Source organism: Euleptes europaea, chromosome 20 (assembly GCF_029931775.1).
Source record: "Euleptes europaea isolate rEulEur1 chromosome 20, rEulEur1.hap1, whole genome shotgun sequence".
NCBI lineage: Eukaryota > Metazoa > Chordata > Lepidosauria > Squamata > Sphaerodactylidae > Euleptes > Euleptes europaea.
The window spans coordinates 1,028,670-1,048,125 of record NC_079331.1 but is presented as its reverse complement, the minus strand read 5'-3'; the positions used below and the strand labels follow the sequence as shown (position 1 = coordinate 1,048,125).

General features: G+C 52.4%; 1 protein-coding gene across 1 annotated transcript in view; it reads right to left on the bottom strand.

The window, feature by feature from the left end:
- Positions 1-751: 751 nt before the first annotated feature.
- HERC1 (HECT and RLD domain containing E3 ubiquitin protein ligase family member 1) overlaps positions 752-19,456 on the bottom strand; it is a 65,046-nt gene continuing 46,341 nt past the window's right edge. Inside the window, exons 55-77 of the mRNA XM_056865669.1 lie at positions 19,119-19,318; positions 18,006-18,120; positions 17,456-17,602; positions 17,249-17,350; positions 16,384-16,557; positions 15,475-15,768; positions 14,681-14,746; positions 14,475-14,600; positions 13,458-13,596; positions 13,009-13,190; positions 11,995-12,150; positions 11,009-11,131; positions 9,828-9,930; positions 9,012-9,181; positions 8,713-8,851; positions 7,417-7,586; positions 6,629-6,798; positions 6,306-6,471; positions 5,136-5,212; positions 3,408-3,660; positions 3,112-3,264; positions 1,622-1,927; positions 752-949 (exon numbers count right to left, since the gene is read on the bottom strand). Of these exons, the coding sequence (XP_056721647.1) occupies positions 764-949; positions 1,622-1,927; positions 3,112-3,264; positions 3,408-3,660; positions 5,136-5,212; positions 6,306-6,471; positions 6,629-6,798; positions 7,417-7,586; positions 8,713-8,851; positions 9,012-9,181; positions 9,828-9,930; positions 11,009-11,131; positions 11,995-12,150; positions 13,009-13,190; positions 13,458-13,596; positions 14,475-14,600; positions 14,681-14,746; positions 15,475-15,768; positions 16,384-16,557; positions 17,249-17,350; positions 17,456-17,602; positions 18,006-18,120; positions 19,119-19,318 (3,717 nt within the window). The 3' untranslated portion in view covers positions 752-763. The remainder of the gene's footprint in view (positions 950-1,621; positions 1,928-3,111; positions 3,265-3,407; positions 3,661-5,135; positions 5,213-6,305; positions 6,472-6,628; positions 6,799-7,416; positions 7,587-8,712; positions 8,852-9,011; positions 9,182-9,827; positions 9,931-11,008; positions 11,132-11,994; positions 12,151-13,008; positions 13,191-13,457; positions 13,597-14,474; positions 14,601-14,680; positions 14,747-15,474; positions 15,769-16,383; positions 16,558-17,248; positions 17,351-17,455; positions 17,603-18,005; positions 18,121-19,118; positions 19,319-19,456) is intronic.

The following is a 19,456-nucleotide window of genomic DNA, read 5'->3' as shown; positions in this document are numbered from 1 at the left end:
CACCTTACCTCACAACCGAGGAGGGCAGCCTCCTTTCGCCTTTCTTCTTTCCTGCTTCCCTGGCTGCCTGCCTACTTCAGTAACAGGGCCCTGGAAACCAGACCTCCTTCAGCTGTCAGTCTCGTGTCGAAAAGGCAATGGGGGTGAAACACACAAAAAAAGAGAAACAAACCACTACAGGAGTTTTTGAAAAGTAGGACAAACAGAAGGCCAAAATAGCAAAGCAAATTCTGGGCCAGCTCCGCTCCAGAGGCGGACTCCCCATTGAAAGAGCAAAACCCCTCATGCAGTTCTTCAGTTTGCTTTTATTTTCTCTGCATAAGGAACCCTGCACAGGCATTTCAAATTAAAACAAAAATAAATATATGAATATTCATGTAAAACTGTCCTTTCTAATGAACAATTATACACAATGTACAACTCTTCATGTTCACTGGGAGGGTTGACAAACGCACCATTCCCCGACTGAAGACGCACCAGAAAGGCTCCATGCAAACTTATCAAAAGAGAACAAAAGTAAGGGGGGAAAGGAGGGGGGAAACCCTGTTGTTGATCTCGCGTTTGCTTTTCGTTGTTTACAATCACAAAAAAATAAACACATCTAAATTTCATAACATTTATCGTAACTAAAAACGTGGCCACTGTTTGTTTCTAAAACATCTATCGTTACCATAAGATGGTTGTCAACATTGAACTCTGAGATGGGGCACGATGTGCAAGAAAGAAAGAACGAGAGAACGGCGGTTTCTGTCTGTGCACAGAGTTAATAATCGGTGTCGGAGCCCTCGGCGTTGTCCACGTTCCGGGACAGCATGTAATTGTCCATGTCGATAGACCTGCAGTTGTTGATTGCATAGCGCAAACGCTCGGCCATGATTAGCTGACTAGAATAAGGGGGGAGCCGCAGTTGAAAGAAACAGGTCTGTGAGGTAGGCAAGCTGTCGTAAGGCTGCGGACCGGGAGAGAAGAAGAAAGGCAGGGGGCTGTTAAGCACACGTCCATCCATCAAAGGCCTCTAGGAAAAAAATACTCCTCCCTCTGGGATGGGCAAAATCCTCCCATTTCAACTCGAGAAAAGCTATGTTCCGAAGTGTGCTCAGAAGCTCCATTGCCCAGGAGAATTCTGGCAATTTGAAGTATTTAAAGAGCTCCTCACCAGCTGACCCATTCCTCCACCCTTTCACTCTCCCTGAAAGGCCAGGCTTGGAGGAGGCCCTGCCCCTGTAACAAGAGCAACGGCTGGTTCCTCAGGGCTCAGAGAGATCCCTGCTCTGCCCCAGTGCTAGTTATTTATTTTCCACTTGCCAAGCAAGCGCCACCTCCCTGTCTTGTGGGGGGTCATGCAGGACACCTCCCTCACAAAATCATTAATCTGCACATCTTTGAGACCTGAAGTTAAAATATCTTACCTCCAGGAAGGCCGACAGGCACGCAGAGAGCATATGCCCAAGTATTCTTTCTGCACGTGGGCAAACCTGATAATGATCTTTCCATGAACTAGCTCTGTGGCTTCTTCCAGGTTTGTTGTAAATTAATACGTGTTCGTGTTGAACCTGGCTCCCTTCACCAAATAATGAACGAGGCAGGACAGTACGGAAGAAGAAGAAAACCGGAGTCTTACCCGATCAACCTTCATTATTTGGAAACGCTGAGAAATGTCGGCGGTGTTGGCTGGGAGGCGAGATCTCCCCGACACGAACCTCATGAAAAGCACCCGCTCCTCGTTGGAAAACTCTTCCAGGGTGTGCCAGAACCACTGGACCAGCTGGTGCTGCTCGTCCACCTCCCGGTATCGCACCACCTTCTTCAGGACGTCCACGGAAATCTCAGGCATCCCACAGACCATCTGCTCCAGCTGCTTCGCGGTCAGGAGGGAGAGCAAGGGGACCGGGACGATCCAAGACATCCCCTCCCGCACGGCAGCCACCTGCGACTCAAGGAGAGGGTTTCCGTCACTGCCCAGGTCCCTTTGGTTCTGCTAAGCAGCTACACGAACCAAAACAGCCCTTGCTATGATGAGCAAAGGGGCACGGAACAGCAGAAGCAAGCTTTGGGCACTTACTACAACTATCGGTTCCCTCTTTCTCAATAGTTAATCGCTTACTAAGTAAATAAATCACAAAAATTACAACACACACTTCCAGTTTTGAAATGCCATGGTTTACTGTCAATAATTCAGTCTGGCCATTCTTTTATAATGTCTCTTGCCAGTGTGGTGTAGTGTTTAAGAGCAGTGGCTTGGAGCAGTGGATTCTGATCTGGAGAACCGGGTTTGATTCCCCACTCCTCCACAGGAGCGGCGGAGGCTAATCTGGTGAACTGGATTCGTTCCCCCACTCCTACACACGAAACCAGCTGGGTGACCTTGGGCTAGTCACAGCTCTCTCAGCCCCACCTACCTCAAAGGGTGTCTGTTGTGGGGAAAGGAAGGGAAGGTGATTGTAAGCCGGTTTGATTCTCCCTTAAGTGGTGGAGAAAGTCGGCATATAAAAACTAACTCTTCTTCTTCTTGCTATCAAGCAAACATTGTGGTGGTGGAAAGGGCCACCAAGCTACAACCTGCTTACAGCAACCCCACAGGGTTTGCAAGGCAAGAGATGTTCAGAGGTGGTTTGCCACTGCCTGCCTCTTGTAGTGGCCCTGGACTTTCTTGGAGGTCTCCCAAGTACTAACCAGGGTTGACCCTGCTTAGCTTCTAAGATCAGGCTACACTGGGGGCTTGAGCACGTCCTACATTACAAAACTGTGAGGCAGACATAATGAAGGTCTTACACGGAAGAGTCACAGGTCTCAAGAAATCCTAGTAACTAACTGATCACATGAAGCTGCCTTATACTGAATCAGACCATCGGTCCATCAAAGTCAGTATTCCCTACTCACACCGGCAGCGGCTCTCCAGTGTCTCAGGCAGAGGTCTTTCACATCACCTAGTTGCCCGGTCCCTTTAACTGGAGATGCTGGGGATTGAACCTGGGACCTTCTGCATGACAAGCAGAGGCTCTACCACTGAGCCATGGCCCCTCCAAATGATCTTGAACCAATGCTTTTATTGTAATGCACTTGGGAAATCAGGAGGCAAGTGTTTAAGCCTGTCTCAGATCATATCCTCACCTGACGGTCCATTTCGTGGAGTCTGTACTCAATGGCCCTCTCCACGTATTCCTTCCTGTTCGAAAAGGTCAGGGGGATGCTGTTCCCACCAGGGATTATGGGAACCATCTTCCCATCAGCACTCTGGCCCACAAAAGAATCCAGAGGAATCATCTAAGAGGAAGACAAAAGAGAGCCTTGTTCAGACAGAGGGCCACCTGGGCCGAGAGCCACCTGGTTTCCGATTCCGCTCAGAGCGCAGGGAGCATGCTCAGGTCGCGAAAAGGGGGGAGACGGTCCCGAGTGGCCCCACTGACCTCGTGGAAATTCTCCTCCATGATCCCACTGTCTTCAATGTGAAGAATGCTGTTCAGGGTCTGCACGTAGAGAAGATCCACCTCTTCGAGATCCTCCAGGGCCAGCGGGATGCAGCAGAGCTGCTTCCAGACCATGGGGGCCAGGTGGAGGTCCAGAGGCTTCTTGGTCCGGATGGCCACGCCCATCAGGATGCCCAGAAACTTGAACTGCAGCAGGTGCTCGTCTAAGCAGGCGGAAGGGTTGAAGAGGAACCTGAATGGGGCACGACAAACACAAGAAGGCCACGGTGACCCCCAGGCTCCGTTCCAGATCGCAACGGAAAGACCGGGCCCCTCGGGGCCACCAGCTCCCCAGAGCCGGGGGGGGGGGGGCTCCACGGATGAAATCAAATCAAATGAGTTTCCGTCTAGACATTAGGAAGGATTTTCTAACAGAGCGCTTCCTTGGTGGAATGGGCTTCCTTGGGAGGTGGTCAGCTCCTTCCCTGGAGGTTTTGAAGCAGAGGCTAGATGGCCATCTGTCAGCAATGCTGATTCTATGACCTGAGGCCGATGATGAGAGGGAGGGCATCTTGGCCATCTTCTGGGCATGTAGGGGTCACTGGGGTGTGGGAGGTAGTTGTGAATTTCCTGCATTGTGCAGGGGGGTGAACTAGATGACCCTGGTGGTCCCTTCTGACTCTATGATTCTATAGTTGCTTTCCCTTCCCACCCACCTAAAACCTTGGGTGACAAAGGCAAAAATTTCCCCTTCCCACAACCCCCTGTTCTGCCTGCGGCCACCTGTAATGTTCCAGCACCCCCCTAGTTTGGCACAACTTGGTTTCCCAGGTATTTTAAATGCTGCGAAAAGCCAATGGAGTATAATGGCAAAAGCGGAGCGGGGGGAGAGGTTTCAAATCCCCCCACGCCACTGTGCAACTCAACGAACCACTCCTCCCATCAGCCAACGCTTCTGCCCAGAGGTGTTATCACAATAACATGGGGGGGGGCACAGTGTGTGTCCCCTTCAGCCTCTTGAAGGAGGGAGTGCCAAAATTTAATAAATATGAAAAGGCCCTTGTTGTCTACCTAGCATAATGAAATGAATTCCCCACACTTGCCCAGATTGCTACTGGACCCTCCCTGAAAAAGCTTTCAAAAGCAGGATGAACGGGGCCCTCAAAGCAATCGGACTTATGGGGCAGGGTTCATAAAAACAGGCAGCTCAGGAGAGTCCAGCGGGCAACCACGTCAGAGTTCAGGGGAAATGGTTCAGCTGTATGACTCTTGTCAGCTAGTCAAGGGCCTCGCCCCTGAATTAACGCGTCAGCTGTGTGATGACCAGTGGCAAAGTGTAAACACAGGAAATGGGATGTCTTCTCTTGGGGGGGCATTTCCCTGCATTTCGCTTTGCAAAATACACCTCTCTCTTGTCCAAGAGAAACAGCCTTTTCTGGTCCAATGATGGGATAACTGTCACGCAAGGGAGCTTTCCGAGAGAACGTCAGGCTGCCGAGATCCAAGCTGGAGACGCAAGCCCCTGAGCTGCTCCCGTCCAGCAGAACCCGGATTCTACGACAGGATCACCGTAGCGTAGCGCTGGGCAATACGGGCTCCGGAACCACAGCAGCATCCCTTGCGGGTCACCAACCACCACAGGCATCTTTCCTACTCATCAGCAAACCCCAGTTCATTCAGACGCCACCCGTGAACCAACTCAGAAGCAGCAAACGCTCAGCAACTCACCGATCTCTGTTGTAGCCGACTTCTGCTGTTGCGTTGGGGGAAGGAATCAGAAGGTCTACGATACCCGTTTCAAGTTCCTTGGGAATTAAAAGGGAGGGTTTGGGATTTGATGCAGTGACCAAGAGACCAAAGCGAAGCAGACAGACTCAAGAAAGATCTCTGCATGAGGGACAGCCTATTTTTTTGCTGAAGGGAATTCCTTCAAGCATTCCCCCCAGCCACGCACAGCAAGACACACAAACCAGGGGAATGAGCTCCTGCCTTGAGCATGGAAGAGCAAACACAAAAATGTGTTTCTTTAGAACACAAATATTATCATAATTATATTTTCATACAATGCCAAAGTTAACATGGCTAAATTCGAGTCCAGTAGCTCCTTCGAGACCAACAAAAATGCCAGGGTGCAAAGTTTTTGAAAGTCAGAGTTCCCTTGGTCAGTACTTGGGGACAAAAACACCACAACAATCCTCCTCATGGGAACCCCTCCTTTCCAACAGACTCCTGCTTTGCAAAGGGTGGTGGATTTTCACACAAGAACTGAACCCTCAAATAAATGAGGGGCAGAGTGAAAATTAGCAGCCTAATTGAAGAGGAAAGCACATGATCCACATATCCCACCCCCCGCAAACAAAAACACACTTCAACTAGATTTGGTTGAGGGAGGCCAAAGGGAAGCCACTCCACCCTCTCAAATGCCAAAGGAAACGGAGATGGGTCCTGCTCTCATTAGGACAGTTGATGTCAGTTGCGTGCAGCAGCTGTTCCACGGAGCGAGGCCAAGAAGCCGGGCCTGCCTCCTTCTGGGGCCCCTGGTCACAAGCAGGCAGCTAGGGCAGCCCACACCCTCGTGTTTGCCCCTTCCAGCCCTTATCACAGGCTTCCATTTTTTTAAGGTTACTTTTTCTCGCGTGTGAGACCTTATTTCAGCCACCTCAGGATGACGATGTCGCTCCAGCAGCACTTGGCCTGTATCTCGAGACCCAGTATTCAGCCCCACAGACCCGTCTTCGCCCCCCCCTTACCGGTTTTGCACAAGGCTGAGAACTGTCACAGGGGGAGGGAGGGCACCCCCCCCCAGAGCCCCATGCCCACACGCATGCATAGGCCGCGGCTCTGGAGGAGGAGGAGGAGGGCAGAGCGATCAGCAGTGGGCGGCCAGAGAGGACGCACCTGGCACATTTCCGTGATGGTGTCATCAAAGACGCCCCCAGCATCGTCTGCGCCTTCGCCCACCAGCTTCACTTTCCAGGCACGGGAGGGCAAGCGGAGGTCGGAGGCGTTGAGCTTGACAACCTGCCGGGCGATCTGGACAAAAATTGGCTTGCACTTCCGACCTCTTCGGAAAGAGACGAGAGAAAAGAGAGAGAGAGACAGGCCACAGTTAGAAGAACCCTCCCGTCATACAGTGGAGTTTCAGAATCCCACCCCGACAAGGTGCAGCCATGAGCACCTTCCACGGGCTGCCCCCAGATGAGCGGTCTGCAGACACTGACCTCGTCGAGATCCTTTTGACGGTGATCTGCGGCCCATAGTTCTTCCCTTGAACCATTGTCTTCCCAATGGAGCGCACCATGGGGAGCGTGTAGACCCTTGGTGCAAGCAGCGGCCTCAGCTGCCCCTGGACTATTCCCCACGTTCCCGCGTTGTAATGGGACGTGCTGTTCTGTAAATGGGCAGGGAAACTTGCTTTAGTTCAACACAAGCGCCAGTCGCCGGCAAAAGAGGGAGCTGAGTTCACTGGATTCCTCCCCTCTCTGCAGCCTCCTGACCCACCGGCTTCCTGGCTCAGGACTCCTGTCTTCCCAGGAGTCGAAAATGGACTGGGGCAGGAAGGACAACATGGGAAAGAGCCACATCCACCAGAAGACAGTGGGACACAGTCTTCTGCACAGAGATCACCTCACGAGGCCACCTGGACCACAACAATCCATCTCACTGGCTTAATCAAAGCAATATCCCCCAGAATTGGAGTCCCTGTTCCATGACCGCTCCAGCCCAGCCCAGCTTAGCCCCTGCTCAGTGATAAGGCCCCAACAGGCCAGAATCTTAGAGCACACAGCCTGCAGGGCCACCCTATGAACCGAACTGGCTTGCCACAATCTCTGCTTCAGTCTACACAAAAGGTGGCAACAACCTAGAGGCATGAGTCTACCCAGACGAAGAAAAGGCTTCCAAATACAACTCATTCCCTCGAAATTGCATTTAAGCCTCTTCTGGTTTACCCAAGTCTCCATCTGCGAGGAGAGGGATTTTAAAAGGGTCCCAAACTGAAGCCCGTTACCTGGTTATTGGGACTGAGATTCAGCAGGCGCCAGGAAGAATACATGAGGTCCGAGAAGTGGTACAGCAGCCTCAGCCTGGCTCGGACGGTGTGGATGCTCACTTCCTTCAGCGCCCCGTACTGCGGCGGGATGGCGTCGGGTAAGCCGAGCTGCAGCGGGACGGACACACCTGCCGGGGGAGAGAGGCAGCGTGATGGGGGCAGAAGGGGGATCCTGCGGACACTACAGGCCACAGAGGCTTGCAGGGGACAAAGCACGAGAAACCACAAAGGGCCACTGGCAGAGACCCTTGAGGATCTGGCGTTGCCTGTAGCACATTGCCGCAGTGGTGCCAACCACCCTCCAGCGGCTGTCATCCATCGTAGACACCTGTATCTCACCGTCCTCAACCAGACTCGGTTCTTGAGGTGGCTCACAATGAAGGAGCGTCAGAACAAACAACATTCCCATCGAAAGCACCAAAAAAGTCATTGGACAATAAAGGTGTGTGTGGCACGCAGGGGGGGGGGGGGGATAAACAGCTCAGCAAAATGCTGGGGAGCATAAATCCAGTTTAACCTAGCGACAAAATTGCAAATGAGCAATGGGGAAGGCTCGCCAGAAGACGGCTGTTCTCCGCTGTGCCACACCCTCTGAAACCCCAATTGTGTGAGCCTCGCACAAGCCTTCAAGGAGGAAAGCTCCGCCAGCTGTTGCCGCCATGGCAGGTGGGTCCTCGGGCCCCAGCCCCCTGCCTCTGCTGTCAGAGTTAAGAGCTGCCTCCTCTGGAACAAACTCCCTGGCCCGTCTCTCTCTCCTGCTCTAGCTCACGGCAGCATCAGCCTGCCTGTGTCACTCTGAAAGTATTCCCCACCACAACCTCATTCCCTTCCACTAAATACTAGGTTCCTAGTGCTAGGTCACACCCCCAGCTTCTTAAATCTGTCATTTTATTGTTTTATTTGCATCAGCTGCAGTGAGAATATTTTTACGGAGAGGAAGAATATAGCTGTTAGGTTTTTAATCTGTTTTATTTGAGATGTTTTGATCTAGGTCTTTAAGCCGCCTTGAGTGAGCTCCGCAAGGAGGAAGGCACCTAATAAACGTTTTAAATAAATGAATATTTTAAATAAATCGATCAAAGAACAAGCCTTTGGCACATTTCAGTAATCTCATGGATTTTAGAAGGAACAGATTTTGGGCCAACACGAGATTACTTTGATACAAAACTGGACTGGCCCAGGGAGTTTCTGGAACTGCCATGAAACCCAACTGAGCAACCTTCAGGAACCCCAACCGTCACCTGCTTTCTTTACCTGGGGCTCGGGGGGGAACAGGCGGAGCCGTCCACGCAGCACTGTGGCAGCGCCCCACAGAAATCTGTCGGACATTCTTTCCTTGCAGAGAAGTAATTAGCGTTGGCTCCCGGACGTGATTGGTATGGCCCAGTCCAAGCTAGAAATGGCAAAGGGATTCAGAAATAGGAATAGATGACTTGGGAGCAAAAGGTCTCTATAACCAAAAGTTCAGTTTGACAGATTTTGTTTCTCAAGTCTTTGCTAAATGGGGAGAAAACCCAAACGCCTATTGCACGGAAGACCCATTTCACCCTCACCTGCCCTTCCGAGTTGCTCCCCCAGGCATAGACGTCCCCCGAAGAGGTCAGGGCGAGGGTGTGTTCGGCTCCGACAGCGATATCTTCCACAAAGATTCCCGATAAGGCTGGGACTTGCTGCGGGCGATTGTGGTTTCGGGCTCGGCCTTCTGGCAAGCCAATCAGGCGGTCTAAAACAGCATAAGAAGTCCCAGGCTAGATCACGGGAGGAAAAGCAACTTCCAAAGGATGGCAGCAGTCTTTCAGAAGGGCCAGAGAGAGGGAGGGCGCCCCTGTCGCTGGAAAGAGTGTGGCCAGCACTAACTACATGGCTCGTGCAGTGGGTCTCTCTCAAGAAGAGGCTGCTAACTGCCCCCCAGCAACGTTTGGTTGAGCGCAGAGCATTCAGAGGGAGGAGGTTTGATTGAAACCATGGACGTGCCGTTCTTTGAAGGACCAGAATAGTTAGGAGAGCCACAGTTTTTGACAATCTCTAAGAACCTGAGAAGAGCCCAGCTTGGATCAGAGGGTCCATCTAGTCCAGCATCCTGTTTCACACAATGAATGGCCAGCCTGTTGCCAGGGAGGGCCAAAAGGACAGAGAATAGAGGCCAAGGCCTTCCCTGATGTTTCCTCCTGGCACTGGCATTTAAGGGTTTACTGCCTCTGGATATGGAGGCTCCCTTTACTCACCATGGCTCATAGCCATGAACAGACCTCTCCTCCACAGATCTGTCCCTCTTTTTCCAAGGCAAAAGCAAACGGACTCTCCCTTGCAGCCTGCAGGCAGGTCTGCCCAAAAGGCACAGAACGCCCAGAGGGCCCTACCCAGCTTACCTTGGCCAAAGGTGTACACGTGCCCATCTTTTGTCAGTGCCACGGAAAACTGGGTCCCACACGCAACTTTTTTGATTCCAATTCCACAGAGAATATCTACTTTCTAAGACAAACAATCAAAAAAGGCAAAATATTATCCTGTGATGACAGATGGAACCAAAAACCAAACAGTCAGCTAAAATTAGATGCAACTGAATGTATTAATTAATTTCAAAAATTCAGCTGGGTCTCTACCGCTGAGCCACAGGCCACCCACCGAGTCCACAGGATCCTAGAATCATAGAGTTGGAAGGGACCACCAGGGTCATCTAGTCCAGTGGGATACCTTTTGGGGAAGCAGGATTAGAACCAAAGCCGCAAGCCACTTGGAGCCACAAGGGAAAGCAGGATATCAGTATTTTCATGAATAAATAAATAAATATGCTGCAGCATCAGGCATTCTTACTTGGAAGTAAGTCCCACTAACTTGACTGGGACTTCATAACATGGCACAGGATAATCGCTCATCTGGATACCACATCCTCAAAGGCAGAGAGGGGTTGACAGCCAGGATCTCTGACTAGGGCAGGGCAGATCCGAATTCAAATCCTGCTCGCCTAGACTCCCTCACAAAGCCATTGTGAAGATAAAATGCGAAGGGGGAGCAACACAAGCCCCCACTCAGCTCCTCAGAGGAGGGCTGGGATCAAAAAAGAAGTAATAGGTATGTTTTATTGGGTTATTATGCCTGGGAAGCTGAGGTGAAGCCGTGGGTTCATCATTCTCGTATCAAGCCAGCATCCCCGGGGGCGACTAGGCTCGCCCAGAGCTGGCAGGTTAATAACTTTGATCCAGAGCACCCCCAGGATAAGAAATGTTGAAAACACTGCATATTATTTTTAGTGGCTAGTTTTCATTGTATTAGTGAGTTTATCATAACACAATCTGGGTGCCAAGGAAGAAAAGAGAAAAGAGTGTATTGTTTGTAATTCTTTACTACCTTTTTCTGATTTCCCCTCCTCCCTTGTTACTTAAAAAATAATAATTAAAAAAAAAGAAGTAACTGAAGCATCAGCCATTTCGATCGCTACACCAATGTGCATACACAGGAAGCAAAAGGTTTAAAAAAAAAACCCCAGCTTATAACCAGAAATCATTTCGGGATCCAACGGGAGGAAACGTGCCGGGGGGGGGGGGCTAACCTGTGGTGAGGATTTGGCCGTGGAGTTTCCCAGGCCAAGCTTCCCGTAGTCCCCGTCACCAAACGCCCAGACCATCGAGCCATCCGTGGACACAGCTATGGTGTGGTTCAGTCCACAGGCCACCTGGTTGGGGACAATCAAGTGCGGATTAGGTTTCTGCCCCAAAAGTAATAATACACGGGCCAAAATGTCTGAAACAGTCTAAGATCCTTGAATTTATGGCTTCTGCTTAATGGAACTGTGGCGAATCGAACCCATGCCTGGTGCCTGAAGGGAGAAGAGTTTCTCGGACACCATCCCTGACTCTCTTCTGCTCATGTATTGCCCTTCGGAAACCTCGTCCGACTGGCGTGAACATTGCCACAGCAGACCACCCAGGCCCCGTGAAGCTCCAGCCTCCTCTTCCTCGCCAAGCCACTCCGCTGTGGTGCTGGAGCTGGTGCTCTGCCCTGGGTCAGGCCCTGGAGCCCCCCGCCCTAAGCCTGAGCTTGGTTCCTCAGCACTGGGCCCGCTTTCAGAAGCCGCAGGAAGGACAGCCCCAACCGGAAGGATGCTGCCGAGGCTTCTCCTCGATGCCTCCTGCTTGACAACGCCAGGATGTGCCCAGCCGAGCTCCACACTCAAGGCCGGAGGGCAATGTCAAAGCAGGAAGAAGCACAAAAGAACACACTTTGGCTACGGAGGTGATTTGGCCCTGGGAATCTCCAGGGAAGGAGGCCCACAGCTGGTCACCTGGGTCAGGACACATCCGCATTCATTCTGGGCTCTGGGCTCAAGCTAGTAAAGCTTCTTTGTGGGCCGGGGCTTTTGAAAAAAACACCACCAAGTCCCAAGCACGAAACCTGACCATGTCGCTTCCATCAGGAATGTCTCCTTCCAACTCTAATGGCCCGAGCATTCCCGGCACGGCCAGTCCTTTCCATGGCGCCTGCAAGCAGAACCCCCCTTGGCCCTTAGAGCGCCGCTTTCGGCCAAGCAGGGGCTACCTCTCCGATCTGGTAGCCTTCCAGGGCGGTCACTCTCTCAGGGAGCTTCTTGTTGGATGTGTTGCCCAGCCCCAGCCGGCCGTAGTCGCCGTTCCCGAAGGTGAAGAGCTTGCCGTCAGCTGTCACCACCGCGGAGTGCTTGAAGCCGCAGGACATCTGAAGGGGGCAAAAAGCCAAACAAAATCGCATTCGTTATGAACAGGATATTTAGTTATTTTATTAAAGCAATTCTGCATGACCTTCTTGGCCACACTGACGAGCCAAGGCTGCTTCCACTCAAGGCATCCTTGAAATGCAGCCAGTAGCAAAGAATTACATTAAAACAGTAATTTAAACAGCATAGCAACAGTAAATAAGAAAACAGCCGACAGGGATAAAACCTTTATGAACGTATTAACATAATTCATTGGATACATTTAGACTCAGTTATCCCTATTATTACCCAGAACCGAGTCGCCTCCCCACACATGAAGCGGCAACCTTGATTCCTGCAACATATTCTTCATAGGGACCTTCATTTACTGACATTTACTCATTTATCACCTTCAACATTTGCAAGGTCAGATGTGGTTCTGGCTCCATGGCAGGTCTTAACCTCCTGGTTTTCAGATGGCTGCCGTGACCAGGGGGACAGGATGACTCCAGACAGCCACGGCCAGCAACCCCCGGGCAAAGGGCTCCCTTCTGTCCCCTGAGCATTTAGGCCCCTTTCCTGCATCAAGCACAGCCCCACACTGTGCTGCCTCACCTCTGCCCCACCGGCTGCCATCCCAGGGAAGCAAAAGGTGGGGAAGGGGAGGGAGCAGAATGCGAGGCAGAGCTGCTCTTTTCAGGAGCCACCCCTTGGGGGCCGGAACCCCACAAAGCTCTGCCCCCGTCCGCTCTCCAGTGAAAGGCATCTTTGATTCCTTACCCAGATGCTCTGAATTCAAACTAGGCCGATACGAATAAGAGGGGCTAGCTACGTTTTGCTACAGGAGACATCTGACACAAGGAAAAATGTTTGCCCTTTACCTGCACCACTTCTTCTCCTTGCAGGGCCTCGATCTGCCTGGGGCGGCGCTGCCGGTCGCTGTTGCCGTGCCCCAGCTTGCCGTAATCGCCGTCCCCCCAGCTGAAAACTTCGCCGCTCTCCGTTAAAGCCATGGAATGCCCATCAGAGCCACAAGAAGTCACCAGCTGGGTTACCACAAAGCCTTCGGCAGAGGGAGAAACAAACAAACAGAAATCAGAATATGACTGCAGAGCAGAAGCAGTTTCCCAAGCCGAGACGACCCACGGACTCAAAAGGCGGAGCCGAGTAAGCTCAACTCTCTCTGCCCGGGCAGGAGGCCCCAGCCCCGGCTCAGCTCTGCCACACGAGGACTGCCCCTGCCAGCCACGAGAGCCTCCGCTAGAATAAAAGGGGGAGGGAGAAGGGGGTGGTTACACCCCCAATTCAACAACCATCTTTGTCCTTTTACCTTGGAGTGCCGAAATCACGGTGAGGACGTGAAGGTCGTCCGAGTTGCCTTGCCCCAGCCGACCGTAACTCCCTTCTCCGCAAGCCAAAACCGTTCCATTCGCTTGAATAACAAACGTACAGTTTTGACCACAGATGACCTAATAATTAAGGGGGGAAGGGCAGCACTTAGTTTTTGCTTTATTTTTAAACTGAAGGTCTTACAGTCAGGCACAGATTCAAAACCCAGCAAGCGTGCCCTGCTCCAAATTCACACATTTGACTGTGCAATATACCCAAGTCAGCCTGCTCAATGTGTGGAATGTACAATGTAAAAAAACACCCACCCACACCCCTCTCTTTCAGGGAGAATATATATTTGCGTTCACAATTAACTGCAGAGCGCCAGAAGCAGACATGATAGCTGGGTGTGGAGGAACGGGCTCCGCCACCCTGAGCAGAGGCAGGGGGTGGAATATGGGCCTGGCTGAAATGCTCAGGGGCGGGGGAGTCCCAGGCAGCCCCCTTCTACCAGGGAACAGGGCGACGCTCTGGAAACACCCCCAGGGCCACAGCCCCAAGGCAGGGCCTGGTTCAACCACCCGCCACTCTGGCTGCAGGAACAAGCACACACTTTCAAAGCGGACCATGACAGTCAGGAGGGCCAGGCGCTTTGGCTTTTCTGTTTGAGATGAAAGGCCACATTCTCAGGGAAATGAATCCTGTTCTGTGGGTCTCCTCTCTCTGCAGTCCTGCCCAAAGGTTTCCAGGCTCTTGTGGAAACGACGTGGGCATTCTGATGTCTGCTGGCCGCCTAGGAGATCCCTGCCGCTGAATCAAGCTGACAGCAGAGCAGTGCTAGAGAAAGGGCCCCACTCCCCACCCCCAGCGGTAGTCTCCTGTGCCCTTGTGGTCACCCGGGGAAATAACGGGGGCTGCAGCAAGAGACAGAACTGGCAACAATGGAGAAGGAGGGGCCCCTGACTGCAGCCGGTTACGGAAAGGGAACCAAAGCTGGAGGGGAATCTTTGGGAGTTACCTGCTGAGCTTGCGAAAAGGAAGGCGCTGACACGGGGACCAGGATGTTGCGGCCAGCCTCGGCCAACTGCCCATGCCGGCCGGCTCCCCAAAGGTACACATCGCATTTCCCACCGAGGTGCCAATCCTGAGGGGTAGCAGAAAAGGCTTTCAAGAAAGAGGCCACCAAATTGCACCGTTCTAAACCCCACCATCAGCTTTGCTCACCTCAGGCCGCGACGTCGCCCAGGACATAATCTGTTCATCCATCCCGTTGATCCATTTGCCGTTATCCTGGAAAATGCATAAATCTACCTCAGGGCCATGGCCGGACGCTGCACACTGCTGCCCTCGGGGATGAGCGGTGCAGTGAGGCGATTTTACACTTGGGCTTAGTTTTTTATTCATTCACTCCATTTTTTTTACCCGCCTGTCTTCCCTGTGGGGACCCACTCTCTGAGTTGTGGGGGACGGGGGGGGGACGGATGGCAGGGGGTGCCTCTGGCCTCTGTGCCCTGCCTGTAGGGTCTCTGGGCGGGAGATCTGGTACAGAAGCATGATGCCGGGCGTGACGGACCAGCAGGGCTGCTCCTCTATTCTTAACAGGAAAAAGAAGAGTTGGTTTTGATATGCCGACTTTCTCTACCACTTAAGGGAGACTCAAACTGGCTTACAATCACCTTCCCTTCCCCTCCCCACAACAGACACCCTGTGAGGTAGGTGGGGCTGAGAGAGCTGTGACTAGCCCAAGGTCACCCAGCTGGCTTCATGTGGAGGAGTGGGGAAACCAACCCAGTTCACCAGATTAACGTCCACCACTCATGTGGAGTGGGGAATCCAACCCGGTTCTCCAGATCAGAGTCCACCACTCCAAACCTCCGCTCTTAACCACTACAACACTCTGCTCCTATATTCTTAACAGGGACAGGAAAGCTGTTTCGGTTTGACTGCTTTGAGGCTGTTTTTCAAAAAGGAAACGCCTCGGTATCTCCCCTCCCCAAGCCACACACAGCACATGTTACCATCAGGAGTGCAAGCTCATCCTCCGGCACAGGCTCCAGGTCCGGGACCGTGAAGGATTCTGGGAACTGGGCCCCCTTAGCCAGAGCCTCAGCGGTTTTGATGGTGGTTGAGAAGCACTCCAGCCAGGCCCACTCGGCCGGGTTCCACGTGGAGGGGTCAGGGAGGCAGGCCCGGTGGTGAGGCGGGACAGGCGGGTTGCACAGGAGCTGGTCGAGGCGGAGCCCCACCGCCAGGGAGGCCAGGCACTGCATGTACGGACTGTGGACCAGCTGGTCTCCGCAAACCACGTGGGGCTAGAAGGGTGAGAGAGGCCCAGGTTGAGCATTCAGGAACACACAGAAGAGCTCAGCCTACATGAGAGTCAGGGGCCAACTGCTAGAACGGCCCAGGCCAAGCCCTGGAAGCTGGCCCCTTCTTAGCCAACCACATGAAAACTCGTGGCCTCTGGGGTGGGATGCAGCCACCTCTGTAAAGTTAACTGCATGCCAGAAACCTTTCAAGAAATATTCAAAGGCTGAGTGAAACAGATTAAGAGAGAGGTGACCATCTTTGACACAAGCGGGCCAATTCCTGCCCAGTGACACAGAACTCGGCTGAAATTCACCAAGCAGCCAGACTTTCAGGAGCCTCCATCAACTGTGGGGATTAGTTTGGGAGCCAGTTCTTTCGGTACCACATTCTGACACACAGCAAGGCATTCTGACCAATGGCAAAATGCTTGGCATTCTGACCTTCCTGGCCATATTTTTCTTTTGTGGAGTAGCCCCTGGAGAAACCTTTCAGGCAAGGCTGGTGCGCCCCTCTTCCAGGCCACAAAACCAGCATCTTAGCCAAGATCCTGCGTGAGGAGCACACTCCTCCCTCCCCACCAGCCCCTCCCTGCTCTCCCCTTTCAACGTGCCCCTTACCTTTTCGTAGGCATACTGCTCCTGCAGCATCAGGGGCAGACGCTCCAGGAAAGCCCTCATGCAGGGCGCCATGTTGAGTCCCAGGATCCCCTGCTGCTTCAAGGCAGTCCGGCACGTGGCGAGGACGTGGCTGGAGGAGATCCATTCAGACGTGCAGCTCACCACCAACACGTCCTGGCACAAAAGCCGTCCAGGAAAGACAAAAGGAAAAGGCACGCCGTAGAAACAGACCGATGGCCAAAGCGCCGACAGTCGCCTGGTGCTGTACAAGATTACCATTTGCAACCAACGTAACTCTCCCCATTGATTACAACAATGGGGCCGTCTTCTTCCAACAATCGTTATTTCTTGCCCGGTTTCCCACGGACCTCAGGGAGGCCGACAAGCCTCCCATCCCCAAGTAAATTCACTTCACTGGGCTAGACGCGGATGTTGTTCAGTTTCATTTTTGAAATGACAACCACAGGAAAAGTTTCAGGAGGGTAGCAGTGTTGGTTTGGGGTAGAAAAGCTCGATTCGAGTCCAGTAGCATCTTAAGAGACCGACAGGGAACTTTGACTCCTGAAAGCTCACACCCTGAAAATCTTGTTCGTCTTTAACGTGCTACTGGGCTCGAATCGAGCTCTTTTATCTAGGGAAAGGGCTTCCCCGACATTATTCTATGTAAAATGAGAATCCCCACTGTTTGTTTTTGAAAATCTGAGAATTTCCAGTTTCAGGTAAGAAACTGGATTCCAGGATGCCACCAAGCCCCGTGCCCTTGGGGAAAGAGCCACGTGCCCAGTGGAAGGGTCTGCAGTGCCTCACGGGAGCTAGAGGATGCCCACCCCCGGGAGCTGCCAGACACGCGGGCCTTGGTCGGTACCTTTGATCTGCTGGAACAAGCAGCAATGCCAACCTCTGGGATCCACACGGTGGTCTGGATTGCTCCCGAACCAATCACAACACTCTGCAAGACTGAGCCATCCTATGAAAAGGGAGAATTACCACCAGAGCTACTGTGTCTGAATGATGCTGTGTGAGCTGAGCTCAGACTTGGCTTCGGTGCTCTCAAGCACAGACATTTGCTTACCCGCAGCGACCAAATATTCATAAGACCTCCAAGCCCCCCTGACACCAAGGTCAGTCCGTCCGAACTGAACGCCACGGTCCGGACAGGAGTGATATGCCCTTTCAGCTGATAGATGCACTTGGCTTCTGCTACCGTCCTGTACACGTCCTGGAAATCAAATTCCGTCATCAGAACTCTCTGGGTTTGTCTGGATGCCAACGAGGAAAATTCCAAACGTTTTTACTTCTAAACTAACTCTGCCCTCTGCAACTCACCCTTCAGATAATCTGGGAAATATGTCCGTTTCTTTAACCAACCTTGGAAGCTGCCTTATACTGAAACAGACACACTTGTCCGGATAGAAGACCACTACAGATGTTACAACAGGAATCTTGACACCAGGTGAACGCAAGGAAGATTCTTGTCCCATTGCAGAAAGGCAGGATGCTGCATTCCCAAGCCTTCTGATCTCCCCAGCCTCCCCTGGGCCTCTCTGCTTCTCTCCAAGCAAGGCTTCCGTTTGTAAAAACCAAAAGCCCCCAGTCTCTCACGGCCACCTGCAACCGCTCACCTTGCCACTCGTCTCCTCATCCCACCATCCTTCCGAACAACTCAAACTGGGCTGCAGTAAGATCATCTCGTCTTGGGGAACCGTCCAAACACAAAGCCAGCCATTCTGGCATCCTCTGCACAAAGAGAAGGAAAGGCCTGTTGAGGAGGGGCAACTGGCCCTTGCACAGAAGTTCCAAAACTAGAACATGTAATATAATCGAGGATCTCCATGGGGTAGGCGACCTTTTGGGGGGAAATGCTGAAAAAAATGTGAAGCTGAAGGGGGAGAGAGGAGGAGAGACAGGTTGCCTCTGGCCAGACACAAGTCCCAGCGGCATGGCCTGCCCCTCAGGGACTTGCCTCAGCCCTGGCAGGGGGCTGGGTGTGTCCAGGAGGCAGTCACAGGAATCAGCCAGGGGTTCTCCTGGGCTGCCGGAGTGGAAGGAGCTGAGCAGAAATGGCCTGACACGCTCTTCTTTGGCACCCTGGCCAGGGGTTGCCTACCCTGGACCTCTACAGTACAAGTCCAACCCCATTCTCTGCATGTCTCTCTGTCCCCAGCAGAGATAAAGAGGACATCCCCAAAGGGGGCCTGGCTTCCCCACAGATCCACCCGCTGCCTCCATAAGAGACAGAAATATTGGCAATAGGCTCTTTCCTCTGCTGCTAAGGAGACGCGATCACCAGAAGACTTGAAACTATTGAGGTTCAGAGTACATAAGAAAAGCCCTGCTGGAGCAGACCAAGGCCCATCAGGGCCAGCAGTCTGTTCACACAGTGGCCAACCAGGTGCCTATAGAAAGCCCCCAAACAAGACGGCTGCAGCAACACCATCCTGCCTGTGGTTCCACAGCACCTAATATATTCGGCATGCTCCTCTGATCCTGGAGAGTATGTCACACATAATAGCCCAAAATTATGATAGTATCTCTCATTTTTCCCTTCGTATTTTTAACAGAACGCAAGCAGAACGATACAGCAACAAATTAAAAACAAACAAACAAGAGACAGTGGAGTCGAAACCAGTTATTGTTATTGTTTGTGACCGACATATATCCCTCTAACAGTTCTAAGGGATTAACAGACCCGTCCCAGGGCAAACCAAAGATTGAGAGCCGAAACGTCCACTTACGTGGCCAGCAAGAGGTGCGGCTTTGGCCCTTTCCCGGGCAGGCTGCACCAGGCGATGGTGTTCACAACCGCGTGGTGAGAAAGGGAGTACAAATGCTGCCAGCAGCCCCCCAAGTGTCCCCAGAGTTTGACTGATTCTTCCTTGGCACACGTCATGAGGATCTTCCCTGTCGGGTCCCACTTTAAGTTAACGATGGTGTCCTGAGGAATTCAACGAGGAGGGGCCAGTAAGCATACTAAAGTCTCTCTACGGGCCAAGACGGTTACTCGACAGACTTCATGTGAAAACTAGGATCATCTTTGAGGAAAGAAGCCAACTTCAGACCTCGACAAAGCTAC